Below are 14,194 nucleotides of genomic sequence, written 5' to 3'. Positions count from 1 at the left end.
TTTTTTTTTTTTTTTTTTTAATACTAAGCATTTTTATTCTGTGGTCTAGAGAGCAGGTGCTTTCTAAAATGTGCTGTTTTCTTGATCTGTGTGCTAATAACAAGGCATCACTTGGAACAGCACTTTCATTTAATGGATCACAATARTATTGTAGCTACTATCTGTTAGCCAGAGTGTTGGAAATGTGTGTTGTTTTGCAGAAATCCTTCCTGTGGTCCTGCTCTGCTGTGCAAAAAAGTGTACTTCCTTTCTTTTGTTAAGGTGAAATTTGCATTAGTTTTTTTCCTCAGCTGTGCTGACTACAGTAATGTAATCTCAACGGTGTGCTTGATTGAGAAAGAGGCTGCAAACTTTAATATGATGAGTGACCTGGGAGTAGATAATCTTACTTTGACTGCCATGAATCCAGATTATATTTAGAAGGCTAATTATTTGCAGTATCTCACTTGATTTTAATTTAAAATATGCAGGAGTTTGGAACTGCTTTTAGAGTTTGGTTGATTATAGTGAATGACTYTTAATTCACTTTGTTCACTGCACTGAAGGTCTATTACTGTTGGCAGGAAATGTTATRTGGAGGGATGTAATGAGGATTAATTAATCATTAATTGATATGCAGTGCAAAGGAGATGCAGAAGTACAAAGTCTCTGTGGAATTAAGCCTTATCAGTGCTGTTGCACCTGAAATTAAACTAGAYGAAACTCCCTGAAATGAAGATTGGTGTCACTGAATTCAGAGGCTTTACGTGATTATACTTTTGTTCAAAAATTCTACTCTCTGCCCCACAGAAAATGATTTTCCACTCATCTACTTCATTAAAATCTTTGACTTGGCTTAGCCATTTGTCTTTTGCCTCTATATGAATGACACAGAGTAAGAAATTTGGAAAATCTGGAAAACCACTTAGGAAATGATCAACCGAAATTAATTTTAAGAAATTGTGTGCAAATTACTTCCATTCATCCATTATTTTTTTTAATCACCCTTTCAGTTTGGGTCAGCTGGACATCATCTACGTAGGGGTGACTTAAAGGAGGGCATGTTGGAGGTATACAAAATAATGAATTGGTAGAGTAAGCAAGGTTAGGGCTTTTTATCGCCTTTACTCTTGTCTTTGCAAAGGCCATAGGTGCTCTACATAGAGTTAAAGCAATAGAGTTGTAAGTGGATAGGACATTGTTTACTGATGCACAAATAACTGAAAACATCTAGGAAATACATATTTTGAGGAATTTAAATTATGTGTTAGATGTATGCACTCTTACTTTGGGCCATAACTTGACCGTAAATTGCAAAAAGTTTTGATATTAAGTTTTATGAATAGGTTCCCAATGGTTAGTGCTGGCGGTGTCTATGGGTGATACAGCATGGGCATCTCTTGGTTGTGGTTGTTGCAGTAGCAACTTCTGATTCTGTGGCTGGCTACTTGCATAARCAGCATGGCTCCCTTTTCCTATTTTTGCTTTTTCTTCTCCACGTATTGTAAATCTCTAATCTAAAATACCTCTCTTCGACCTTACTGTTTGCATGTGGAATCCTGCTTCTAGAGATAAACATTTGTATTGAGGTTGATTTAATGTGACTTAGTGAGTTGCTGCATGCAGTCTTTGATTGCTAGTAATTTTGGTACATCCATAAAATTAGTTGGGAGTTATTTACTTCCTACAGGTAGGTGTTCATTTTTCAGTGACACCCTTGTTTCAATTTTGGAGATGTCTGAAGCCTCAATACGTTGTTTTATATGTTCCTTCTCTGAGATACCTGGTGTTATTGAGGACAGTGTTTTAGTGTAGCCTCAGTGAGATAACTCCAGGTTCTTTGAAACTGTCTACCTACATCTAACCAAAGCAATGCTGAGATGTAACTGAAAGATAGTTAGCAGTTGTTTGCTGCTTGGATTGTTAAATAGGACCTTAAGAAGAGGGTGAAATAAGTATGAATGCACACATTTCTTCCTATAACAAGTACAGTCAGCTCTGTTATTTTGAATACAATAAAATAATAAATCATGAAACCAATTGACTAGTAACTTTTTCTCACTGGGAATGCTATTGTGTTTAATATGTGGGAAAAAAACCCACATTCTCTGGTTATACCACCARTTCTCTATAAATAAGTACTTGTGTATAGCAAGCAGAGAACTTTAACAATAATAAACACCTTTGCATTTGGGGTATCTGATAATGTATTCTGTATACATTTATTGAGCCTGATTGATTTGATTAGCTTGCTTTCAGAGAAGGGTAATTTGCGTTTTTAACTGTTTTCTCTTTTTCTAGTGCCTTGCGTTCCATGATATTTCACCCCAAGCTCCAACGCATTTCCTAGTGGTTCCTAAGAAACCAATTGTCAGATTATCTGAAGCAGAAGACTCTGATGAATCTGTAAGTATTGTGGAAGCTTTCTGTATGCTAAGCTGTGCCYGTAATTAGTTCAAAATCTACTAGACTCTTCCCCATCCCCTCTTTTCCCTTTGATGCTACAAAGAGGCAAAGTAGGTTAGGTTATTTCAGCTTTTCTGACACAATAGTCCTTTGCCTCTAGCTCATAACAGCAATGGAATTTTTCAGTCAAAATAATGGCATAAACTAATGCACATCTCTGGATATGGATTTCTAGTGCAAAAAGCTATGTTATGGAATACAGTCTGGTATCTGTTTTCACATCTTACAATAAGCAGTATTTACTGTAGTATGGAGACTAGGGCTTGGGGTTTTTGGCAGGGTAAAGGTGAAGAAAGGGTAAATGTTTGAGAGGTGCTGAATATTTGATTTGTAGCTATAAAAATGAAGTTCAAAGATGTTGTAAACCCATGCAGGACTATGAAAAGTTACTTTTCCACTAGAATGACTTAAATTGCCTGCAGAAGTAATGGGGGCTCTAACCCTGAGACAAATTTAGCTTCTGTTACACTTTTGCAGTCCATTATTGCCTAGCTTGAAAAAACTCCATGGCTCTTTTTCCTGCTATGCATAATCAGTATTTGTAGTTTTATTTAGAAAGTGTTGGTTGCAGGCAGACAGCAATTTGGAGGGCAATGCTTGAATTACAAGGAATTAGCTAACTGGCTTCCTTGAATGGTTCTCTGCTCTCGTTCTTTCCCTTTCCTCTCTCTCCCCTCTCTGTGTGTTTTATTTTCTTTTTTTTTTTTCCCTTTTTTTTCTCTCCTCCAGCTTCTTGGGCATTTAATGATTGTTGGCAAGAAGTGTGCTGCTAACCTGGGCCTGACCAATGGATTCCGGATGGTTGTGAATGAAGGGCCTGAGGGTGGGCAGTCTGTCTATCATGTACATCTTCATGTTCTGGGTGGTCGTCAGTTGGGCTGGCCTCCTGGCTAAGATTTTCACACCACAAGAATTACTGCATATGTACAAACCACCACCAAATAGATTTATTACATTGCTCATCAATCTAGCCACTGTTAATGTACATTCTTTTTTGATGTGTGTCTGTGAAGGGTAATAAAAGCTCTGAACATCAGTTGCACAATAAAGATCTAGCAATGGGAATTATTTGTCTTGTGTGTCTTACTGATGGAAACAGTTCTGCAGGTTAAAATAGTTATGCTCAGAGGAGACACTATGTAGAATGTTTTAATCTGTAAATAACAATGTTTACAAGTGCTKATTTGCCCAATCATTTGAAACTTAAAGTCAATAGAGACTAATCTTTTGTGTCTTGTAGGAGGAATACTTATAAAATTCTTGAATGTGGTATGTAAATGTACACCAGTATATAAATATACACCTGTGTAGGCATCTGCTAAAACTTAAACAACAATGACAAAACAAAACAACAACGACAAAAAGCCTGCATTCATAGCTATGAGTGTGCCAAACAAGAGCTGTGTCAGCACATTGCAATGTGTTGGAAGCATGCAACTTCTAGTGGAGCACTTCTTTCAATGGCTGATCAATAGGGCTCGTTTGATATCCTTCTCATTCTTTCTCACCAGAAAGATGTAAGAGAAAACAGCAGATCTTAATGGCAGCTGTGCTGCTTCATAGCACAATGGTATTTATTTCTGCATCCTGATTCTGGTGGACTTGAGGACTTAAAAATGAAAAGTGTTAAACTTCCTCTAGGGCTTCTTGAAGTGCTTAAGGAATTCATCTTAGCAAGGAAGCTGCAGTATGGTAAGTATACATTTTTGAAGTCTAGATTTTGTTGGGCAGACTTTGTCCTTCAGTAGTTGTTTCTCAGTGCTGCATGCAACACTGAAGTGCCTGCCTTTTCCACTGCAAAGGTAAACCAGCCATTCTTTCTTCTTGAGTTAAGAAGCCCTGGATAACTAATTTTTAGTGCTTCTTGTTGACAAAAGCTTTTACTTGGAAGCCTTTTGGCAAATGCCTAGGAAAAGCTATCATATTTTGAGCGCCGCTTTTCCAGAGTGTAAATCTAACACTCAAGGCACAGAAAGAGTTGTGGCAGTGTGGAGGGTGGACTGACAAATACAGAGTTGTAATTTCTGCTCAGATGAAAAGTTGTAAGTGTGGAAAGGGCGTGTAAATTCATTCGATCTGAAATTGTTGTGAAATTCTCAAGGTTTTGAATGCTAGAGTTTTTGCCCTAAGGCATGATTCACTGGAAAACTGGCTAGTCTTTCCTGGAGGCAGCTGGATCTGTATTTGAGGGAGGAGCAAAATGATGGCCCTAATGTTGTAGCCTGGAGGCTGTGCTTCTGAGTGTCCTGTGTAGAAATGAACCCAACTCCTTAGAGGTGCAGCATCTGTGAGTGTATTTTGCTGAATGTGTATCTTAAGAATGAGGCATCACCAGTAGACACAGTGGGGTTACAGAAAAAGTTTATATCTGGGAAACTTGTTGCTAGACCAAGTTCTTGATGGATACTTAACTGTTGAAGGAAAAGGGTCTGAGCTGAGAAAATGCTGGTGGCTGCAGCTGATCAGCTGTAGCTAATCCCCCAAATGTGGGAAAGGGCATGTGATGTGTATACTGATTCTCTGATCTCTTATGTGTGTGCCTTAAACCACCATGGGTATTTCTGAATTAATGCATGACTGAAAATGAAGTGAGTTGAATCACAGATGTGTCCTATCTGATAAAACAAACAAGATATGTGGAAGCAAAAGTGATGGTCAAAGCTTTTGTTGCTTTTCTTGGTTTTGAGCTTGCAGAGGTGTGTGTTTTAGGGAAGCTGAGGTAAGTATTTCTGTGTGTTTCTTTCAGTGTTTTATAGGTATAACTATAAAACTGTTGCAAACATTCACACCTGTGAGGTGAGCTTGCTAACCACTTTAATTGTGTTTCATTTTCAGGTGTGTGGTTAGCAGTACCTTGAAAAGTAAAGACTGAAGCTCAGTGAGTAAAGAGGGGAAAAAATTGTCAAAATTGTGAACCCAGTGTGGGGAAAAATACAATTGCAGGAGAACTTTGTTTTGCTAATCTATGACTCTGGGAGACCACTGAGCCTTCAGGAAACAGGACAACTGAGGGTTAGTTGCGCTCTTCAGCTCTTAAAAGGACCTGTCAGTTTGTTGCTAGTAAGCTCCTAAAAGGTAGGGTTCAGCTTCCCTGACATGCATTCCCTTCTGCTTAAATTGCAGTTACATCTCTGCAGGTTGACTAGATAATCAGCTTTAGTACAGCTGCTCTATCTCTTAACTTCTTAGGGAACTTCTTAGGGACAGTTATGAAGAGAAATACATGAACTACATCACAGGGAGACTGCAGGCTTCCATCTTTTGTATTTTATATATATATATATAAAGGGGGGRAAAAAAAAGGAGCTAGATAAAAATTGGAAAGCACAGTGATCCTGTATTGCCCTTGAATGCCTCATTACTGAGGGGCGTGAGACGCTCACTGAAAGAAGTCTTCATCTCTTCAGATTTTGTTGAGTAATCAGATTAATTAGGTGATGAGAGCATATAAGCAACCTAAGGACCTCACTGTTATTTAATCTTCCTAGGGAGAAGATAGAATTGATTTACCTGATGTAGATGGAAACTTAATGTATACTGTCTCCCTGAAATTGCCTTGGTATGTCTGTTTACTGAATGGTTGAGCTAGGTAACCTCTATTCTGTCTGTGTACATTCTCTGAGGTGCCTGAAAGGTGTTTTTACTTCTTGAGGTTTTTTTAGGGGGGAAACAATAGGAAACTACGGAAACTACATATAGCTTATATATTCAGAAAGGCTGGGTAACTACTACAAGTTTTAAGTCTGTATAGCCTCTGCTTGGATTTACAGATAGCATCACTGTTACTTTGCTCCGAACCACAGCCAATAAATGGTTATTAAACAGTGATCCATTGAAAAAGAGCTTGATACAGAAAATTATTGGTTCAGAAATTCTTGCCCAGATGAATCAGCTATTTACTTTTTTAAAGGTTTTAAAAATGGGGTAATTAAGGGATGTTCCTACATTAGTGTTTTAGTTTGGATCAGGAGCACTTTTGGAGAGAGAATCTTCAGGCTGTGTTTTCATTTGTGTTATTGGAGTGGCTTTGGACTGTGGCTTAAATTCCCTTGATTGAATTGGAAGATGCTTGCACAGTTTTGTATGAAACAACTGAATCTACAAACTGGAGAGAATGAACTTGGACCACTTTAAAACATCTAACTTTAGCTCATAGAGCATCCAGAACACTGAGCAAATCTAGGGAGTGAAATGTCAGGTCATGTTTATTATTTTTGATACAGCTTTGAGTAATTGTTGCACTAACAGAGCAGTGGGGGAGAGTGCTTCTCTTCCAAGCTAGATGCTGTTCATGTTCTGTGACTTAAAAGTGTGCAGAGCCCCAAAGAGCTGTCTGAGTGGCCAAGAGATAGAGCTAGACTAGACACGTGGCCTTATGCCCTTTTTTATAATGTCAATTGCTGACTGAATGAGCACATCTTAGACATGAGATTTTTCTATTCTTTTAGGTATTAAGCTGTTCRGACTTGCTTGTGAGCCAAGCTGACTGCACATACACACACAGTTCTCGAAACCTCTGTCTCAGTAACAGCTCCAGATTTGGATTGGCTTGAGTTGTCTTGTATTTTCCTTTGTACTTTTTTTTTTAATGTTGGAACTTGTTTCTGTGAACCAGATTGAACTTCTCCCAGGAGTGCTATGTTAATCTTTCTTTTATTTGATTATGGCTGTATTTGCTGTGGATTTAAATACAGAATTCTTTTTATTCTGTCCATTTCTTATCCATTTATCAGGAAAAAACAGCAGTGGCAATTTCCTTTATCTTTTAACAGACAGAGAATGCCTATAATAAACTTGGCAGAATTGTAATCTTGTTTTATTGTTATTTTCATTTATGATATYCTGTCTTCTTGCAAAGCTATAATATTGTTGTGTTCTAGGCAGTTCACAGCTGAGCTTGAAGAAACTGTGAAAGAATTAAAACCTAGGCTGATTCTGTTGCTTTTGAAGCCATGTGTATGTCTTTTTTCTTGGGGGGGAGGGGGGGAGGGGGAGCAGTTTGGCCACCTGGTATATGTCCTTACCCATCATGAAGGAGTTAAAGTCCACAGCCTCTTTTCAGCTGTAATGTGCTACATCTGGGGGCTATAGGGCTGCCAGAAGGAAGGAACTTGGATCTAAGCCTAAAGCACAAGCTCTTCTGTGTGTAGAAATTAGAGAGGGTTGGTGGTTTAGAGAATGGTAGTGAACAAGACTTTTTCCTAGCTAGGAGACACGGTTGGGAAAACCAGTGATACCAGTGAAGCTTTTTCTAGATAGGATATATTTGGGGATCCAGTCACTTTGAAGGGGAAACTTCAAGAGGAGAAGTCTTCTTCCTGAAGAATAGAGTTCTTTCTGAGAAACAGGATCTAAAGGTTCCAGAAGAAAGAGACTACCTCTTCTCAACTGGTAGTAAAAGTGAAAAAGAACTGGAAATCCCACATGCAGAGTGGAAAATACCTAAGTAGCCCATTGGATACTCTTTTGGAAACTCAGCAACAGCTATAGAGAAGTTACCAAGTCGATGTGAGCTTGGTTAACCTGATCTTCCTAAACCTGATTAAAAAAGAGCCCTACAAGAGGCCTTGCTTTGCAGCTGAGGATGTGAAAGGTAAAGGGATTAGAAGTGAGGCTGGATCTGTAGTTCCTGACACCCTTGTCAGGAAGGACTAGGGCTGAATTGTAGTGTTGGTTTGGCTGAAACTCATGTACCAATCAGTCTCTTTTAACTGAAATTTCAGTAGTGAGGGAGACTCAAAGGTAAGCCAAAAGGAATGTTCTGTTTTTATTTTGCCRTCATGGTAGCTATGTCTCTGTCAATCTTTGTCAATTTAAAGACTTTCTTACTTCGAAGAAGGCAGTGAATTCTTTAGAAACTTGCTAAAACATTGCATTGATAGTGGATGTTGGCGAAAGGGGGAAACCAGATGTGAGAAGCCACACTGCTTTCTCATAGCAGCATGCAGAGGAGAGCAGTCAGCCTTGCTTGTGGCTTATATTCTGTGTAAATATTTTTTTCAGGCCCTGGAGTTGTATCCTCTTGCTAAGCAAGAACAGTTCTGTCAGCTTATTGATAAAAAGTATGTCTGTGCTACAGGTACTGCTGGTTTTAGTACTACAAGAATGGCCARTCTCTAAATGCCATTTTATATAGGCCAGGAGGCACAGTTGTTGTTTTGAGTTCACAGCAGCTGACACCTACTCACACTGAAATAGCTGACTGGAGTCCTGTATTCTGGTCTTTTACAAGGTCATTTACCTTTGCAGGGCTGAGATAATGCTAGTTCTCCCTATTCCTTTACATAGTTTTATAATTGGTTTTGAATGGAGAGACAACCTCAGAAGCTTTGCTTCGGGGAAGGGGTGAGAATTTTGGGGAAAAAGAGAGAAGATCAGKAGGTTAAACTGGATGTGGTGATGCTGTAGTGAAAATGCACGGTATTTRTTATGCAAGGGAAGGAGGATGAAGACTATTTTCATAGTAGGCTCTTTCTCCTGCATCSCTTTCATGGCACCAGGAACTTGCGTATTCCTAGTATGGTTCTCTCTAGATCCTTTGCTTAGTGTCAGGTGTTGTCTGTCTGGGGACGAAGTCATGCAGCYGCAGAGAAAGGGTGCTCTTTTGCAATTCAGTGCTGTGCTGGGTGGGGAGGGGCTGTTGTATGACACAGTGCAAGTCAAGGAAAGCTCAGCACCTTGTTTTATGTCAGAGCTCATCTGTACCTTGTTATAACTCTGAACTCTTAMCCAGGACAGAGGCTCCAGTAAGCTATGCTGACAAACTTAATATCACATTGCTTATACAGGTCTTCCTTTCTGCAGTCTGTTTAGAACACATCATATGATTATTCTTACTGATAATGTTCTTTTCTTTGTGACAATTTCTTCAAAAGGATTTAACTTAATTCTTAATCCAAAAACTTTACCCCATAAATACCTTCCAGATCTCAATTTAGTGAGAGCATTTGCTTTTTCTACTTGATGGAATTAATCAGCTTATCTCCTGTTTTGTACTTAAAAGAACTTTATTTGATTCTTAATATTGTGATTTTTTTTTGTTATTATCATTAACAGCTCAGCAGTGTCCACAAAATTGCTTCAGCTTTTATTCACCATAGAACAAACTATATATTTGCTCTTCCAGCTGTGACATAGAAAYATTCATGTTTGGAATTAAAAGTGCAGTTAGTGGGAGACATAGTTTAGTTCACTTTTTACTTTGAGGCATTTCTCTGGTCTGTGTCTCATTTGCCCTGGAGACTGCTGATATCACTAAGTCTTGAGCTAGCCTAGAGGATTCCTCTGTTACTTTCTCTCAGACAGAATGTATTTCTCCTTCATGGCCAAACAAGATGTGTCATGACTGTGGTGCGGTGATTAAGACACTTATTTATATCCAAAAACACTCAGTGGAGCTTAGCTTGGAGAATGGTGGAAAGCAGTACAGTCCTGGTCCCAGAAGAGATAATAAACACTAGTAATTGTGTCAGGCTGATGTGGCTGTTTTGTAGAGGATGCTGAGAACAACAACAGGGTGGAATTATGTTTCTATACTTTAAACACGTGTGTTGCATAGTAAAGCATAAGAGATATGATATGCTGACTACTTTAAATATGGGATATAATATGTGAAGGTGGAAATTTGGTATTARTTAGAACATCTGATTGGGGGACAGTGAGTTGAGGTTGGTAATGTGCCCTTGCAGAAATGAAGGACGAGTGCACTCTGGGCAGTGTTAGCAGCAGCATAATTAATGGATTGYAGGAATTATTAATCCCTTCTGTTCAGCATTTGTGAGATTGCATCAGAGCCCTGAGCTTCCCGGCACAAGGAAGATGTGGACATACTGGGTCAAGCCCAGTGCAGGGCCACTAAGATGGAGGCTCGAGCATGACATAAAAAGAGTTGGAGAGAGGCTGTTGTCTTCAGCCTGAAGAAGGGAGGACTGCTGAGGCTTTCTGATTTGTTACCAGTTATTGGGAGGATGGTTATAGATGACATGGACTCCTTTTGAAGGTGCATGGGGAAAGGGTGAGAAGTGAAGGACAGAAGTTGCAGCAGGAGAATTTCCGAATAGATCCAAGGAAGGCTGTGGCATCTCCATCCTTGCATATACAGCTTGACTAGACGTGGTCCTGAGCAGTGTGGCTCTAACTTGAAAACTGACTCTTGTCTGAGCAGGAAAATGCAGACAATCTCCAAGGGTCCTTTCTAAACTAAATTATTCTGTGGTTCTGTTAACAGCAGCATGAGCAACTTCAGACAAGATTCAAAATGAAGCGATGCAAAGAAGAAAGCCTATATTGGATAGTTTGTATTTTAAACAGAACTGCAGAGCTGAAATAAAGAGCATATGAAAGGGAAAACTCAGTAGTATTTGAAGGCCGGTGATCTTGAGAGTATGAATTTGTATTTATAAAACCTTCTATGCTTATATATACAATATATATATAACAATATCTTATTCCTTTTCTTTTTTGAGTAGGAGAGATGCCATATTCAGTTAATCTGTTCATTGTTAGCCACAATTAGAGAGAAATCACTTACCAGAAGCTGTTAATCAGATTGTGGAACACTTCTTTCAGCTACCAAAGGAAAAGAAATGGAACAAAAGAGAATCAAAGCTGTTATGAACAAAGACTAAATCTTCTTTCTTGAAAACTGGATTTTTTTTTTCTTGGCTTATGTGGCATAAATGGCAAAAGGTCTGTGAATAATGAATATCCATATAAAAAAGAGATCCTGTGGGAGGAGGCAGAAAACAAAATAGATGTGGAAAAATCTAGGTGAAATAYCAAGGAGTTATGGTTGCTAGATGAACTTTTTTTTTAAAAAAAAAAGTACATCTGTGAGAAATAACATAATTTTGTGTCTTCCTGCAGATAAAAGCTTTATACTGTTTTTAACTATATTTATGACCCCTGTCTGTCCTTCCTTTGTTTCTCCATCTATTCCCCACTTTTGAATGGGAAAAGGAGATTTAAAACACTTACTGSTATGGGACATGTTTGTAATAGCTCTAATTTGTAAGGTAAGTGTTCTGAGTTTAGAAAGGGGTGAAATTTCAYGTGCCTTGCTGAGGAGATGATGGACCGAGACTGCTTTGAGCTGATGGAGTCAATCAGCTGCTGTTAATCCCTCTGTGTAAATTCAGCCAATAGTGCAATTTTGAACCTTGTTAACTGGAARTGAGCTTTCCTTCCTTTCACTTTGCAGCTGATAGGTCTGGTATGTGAAACTATGCTGATAGCTATAATGTTGGTCAGCTCAAAGAATGATGGTGACTAAAACCTCAACTCCAAGCAACATAGTTGGTAGCCTACCTAAACTTTTAATTTTCTGAAAGATTTTTTGAGTTGGATGAGCCAGTGCCTATCTCCAATATTTGCTTGTTTTAAAGCATATAGGTTTAGTGTATACATGTTGCTTGGCTTAAAAAAAAAACAAAAAAAACCAGAATGGAAGTATATGAGTTCTGGCTTCCCTTTTATACAGTAGTGTGTGAACGTCTTATTGTTGTGCAGCAATGCTGACTTCTGCTTGGCTTGTAAGAGGCCAGGTCTGTGCTGCTTGCCAGAYTGCCCAAATAAAAGATAACTCAAATAGCAATTCTGTTACAAAGGCAAGTCAAAATTTTTGACCGAGAGGAGTAGATCTTGAAAGAAAAGCTCTTGATGAGATTTACTTTTTTTCTTTTTTTTCCTGTTCTACTTGGCATTCTCTTCTTTTTCAGCCTTCATTTTCATAGTCTAGGTAGCCACTTAGTTTTCAATATCATGAGCTACCAAAAATTGTAAAYCTATTTTTGAAAAAAATCATGATTGAATGGATGTGTATGGGTAAAGGATTAGTTCTTACGTAGTTTTGCTTCACAATAATTTTATAATATATATGATACAAAACAGATTAATTTTATCTTGATCCAATTAAGGATAGGTATTGGCGTTTTATGTTGTGTGAACAGGAAGTTGCCTTGGAGTGCTTACAGCCAAACAAAGCTCCTTTTCTGTTAATACTGGGATCTACAAGTCCAAAACCCAAACTTCAGATTGAATCTTAATTCTCTTTTTGAATGTAGAATATTTAGAAAAGCTATGCTCTGTTCTTGTTTGTGTTGAGGAAAAAGTGGGTGGTATACACACAGGCTGTAAATACTTGCCTGTATTGTAAATCATGCTGCAAGGATTTATGAGGCTGTTTTTGTTGGGTGGTATTGTGATATAATCAAAAAAGGTAAATTTTTATTTCTCTGTTCTGTATTCTACTGTCTTTGAATTTTTGACTCAAGAGGCCATATAGTTTATCTGGAATAAGGAATTGAGAACTGACAGTATTCAGTGGGTGCAGGTGTTTAAACTTTCATCAYTGCCCCTGAAGGAGCTGAATTGTTGCCAAGAATCTGTGAGTAACTTGGAGTTCCCYGGCTAGTCTAGACACTTGCAGCCAGCCATTCTAATATAATTGTTCTTTTTGTTTGTTTTTTTGCTTGTTTGTTTTCTGTTTTCATGCCCCTAATGGAATAAACTGTTTCTGGCTAGCACTGAATTTTTCTAACTTTTTGTGATCTGTCTTTGAGCTTTTTTACAGTTCCCATTTTGACGTACACTGAAATAGATTTTTAAAAAGCAGAGTAACTATTAGTCAGCCTTTCATAAGGGAATGTTTCACTAGTTGTCTRTCTTGAGCTGCTAAAACTTATTTAATGAACTGCACATGATTTCAAATGTTCTGACAAAATGAGAAGGTGAAAACAGATAAAAGGAAGACGGGAAATTGCGACTGAGAGGTAGGAGAATAAATAAGTACTTTCTGACTTATAATCCAGCTAACAGAGCATTGCAATGTACCTTTATGTGTATTTTTCAAATTTCTCAACACTCATTTATGTTTGAGACTGACACTGGTTTCAGTGGGAACCACATTCAGCTGTCCACGAGCACTTCTAAAAGCCGCTTTTGTCTGGTTTATCTACACCAGGGCATGTTAAACCATACAAATTTCATGGAAGTGAAAAACATGTTACCTAATGAAGGACATCTTGATTCTGGTGTATGTTCTATAATTCGAATAATGTGTATTTTGGTAAGTTGGTAAAAGTGAAGATGGCACACTTAGATATTCACACTGAAATATTCGTGTCTTTCTTGCACATCAACATACTGGCTTTTTCATGACAGAATTCTATTAAAACACTGCAAGTCAAATTTCTGAGATTTTTTGAGCTGTACTTCCTAGTCTAGCCACTTGAGGGCAGGGCGAGACCATCACTAARTTTAGTCTCTACTACTGTAACAGGCCTCCAGTGTCTTGGCTTCTCACTGTATTACAATAGAATGTGAATACTAATGACTAGAAGTTATAAAAGTAAGTGATTCTACTTTTTAAAGGTATTCTTCTCTGAAACACAAAATTTCTTGTTTGCAGAATGATATGCATCAATATTTAGCATAGTTGGTATGGTTAGACATCCTAGARTTTTAGCTTTTAATTAATCTGATGCAATCTTCAGAGCTGCTAATAGTTCAGAAAAAATCTTGGTTGTGTCCTTGTCTCATGTGTTGTCCTTGAGAATTTGATGCATACACTTGTGTTTATATGAACTTGGTATCTTCTGGATGATTCTTTCCAAAAAATATTAATAAATGCTACAAAAACTATACTTTGTTACAAGTTCTGGAAGCGACATATAAAAATGTATCTTTGCATCTAATTAATTGTCATTGCAGGCGTGTAAAACATACAAGGTTATATGGCACTTCCCTACTG

At 38.0% G+C, this 14,194-nt stretch overlaps 1 protein-coding gene across 1 annotated transcript; it reads left to right on the top strand.

Annotated features, from left to right (window-relative positions):
- Positions 1-1,040: 1,040 nt before the first annotated feature.
- Positions 1,041-3,510, top strand: HINT1 (histidine triad nucleotide binding protein 1). The gene is made up of 3 exons (XM_085323257.1): positions 1,041-1,049; positions 2,281-2,385; positions 3,175-3,510. Exons 1-3 carry the CDS (start codon positions 1,041-1,043, stop codon positions 3,337-3,339), a joined length of 279 nt encoding a protein of 92 aa, XP_085179383.1. The 3' UTR covers positions 3,340-3,510.
- The last annotated feature ends 10,684 nt before the right edge of the window (positions 3,511-14,194 follow it).

The sequence above is a fragment of the Rhea americana genome, unplaced genomic scaffold, assembly GCF_003343005.1.
Source record: "Rhea americana isolate MKP2758 unplaced genomic scaffold, rheAme1 scaffold_83, whole genome shotgun sequence".
NCBI lineage: Eukaryota > Metazoa > Chordata > Aves > Rheiformes > Rheidae > Rhea > Rhea americana.
This window is presented reverse-complemented; position numbering and strand designations above follow the sequence as displayed.

Excerpts from the sequence above, each read along its gene's own strand:
- HINT1 (XM_085323257.1), top strand. Across the intron at positions 2,386-3,174 it reads CAGAAGACTCTGATGAATCT|CTTCTTGGGCATTTAATGAT; the intron begins GTAAGTATTGTG and ends TCTCTCCTCCAG.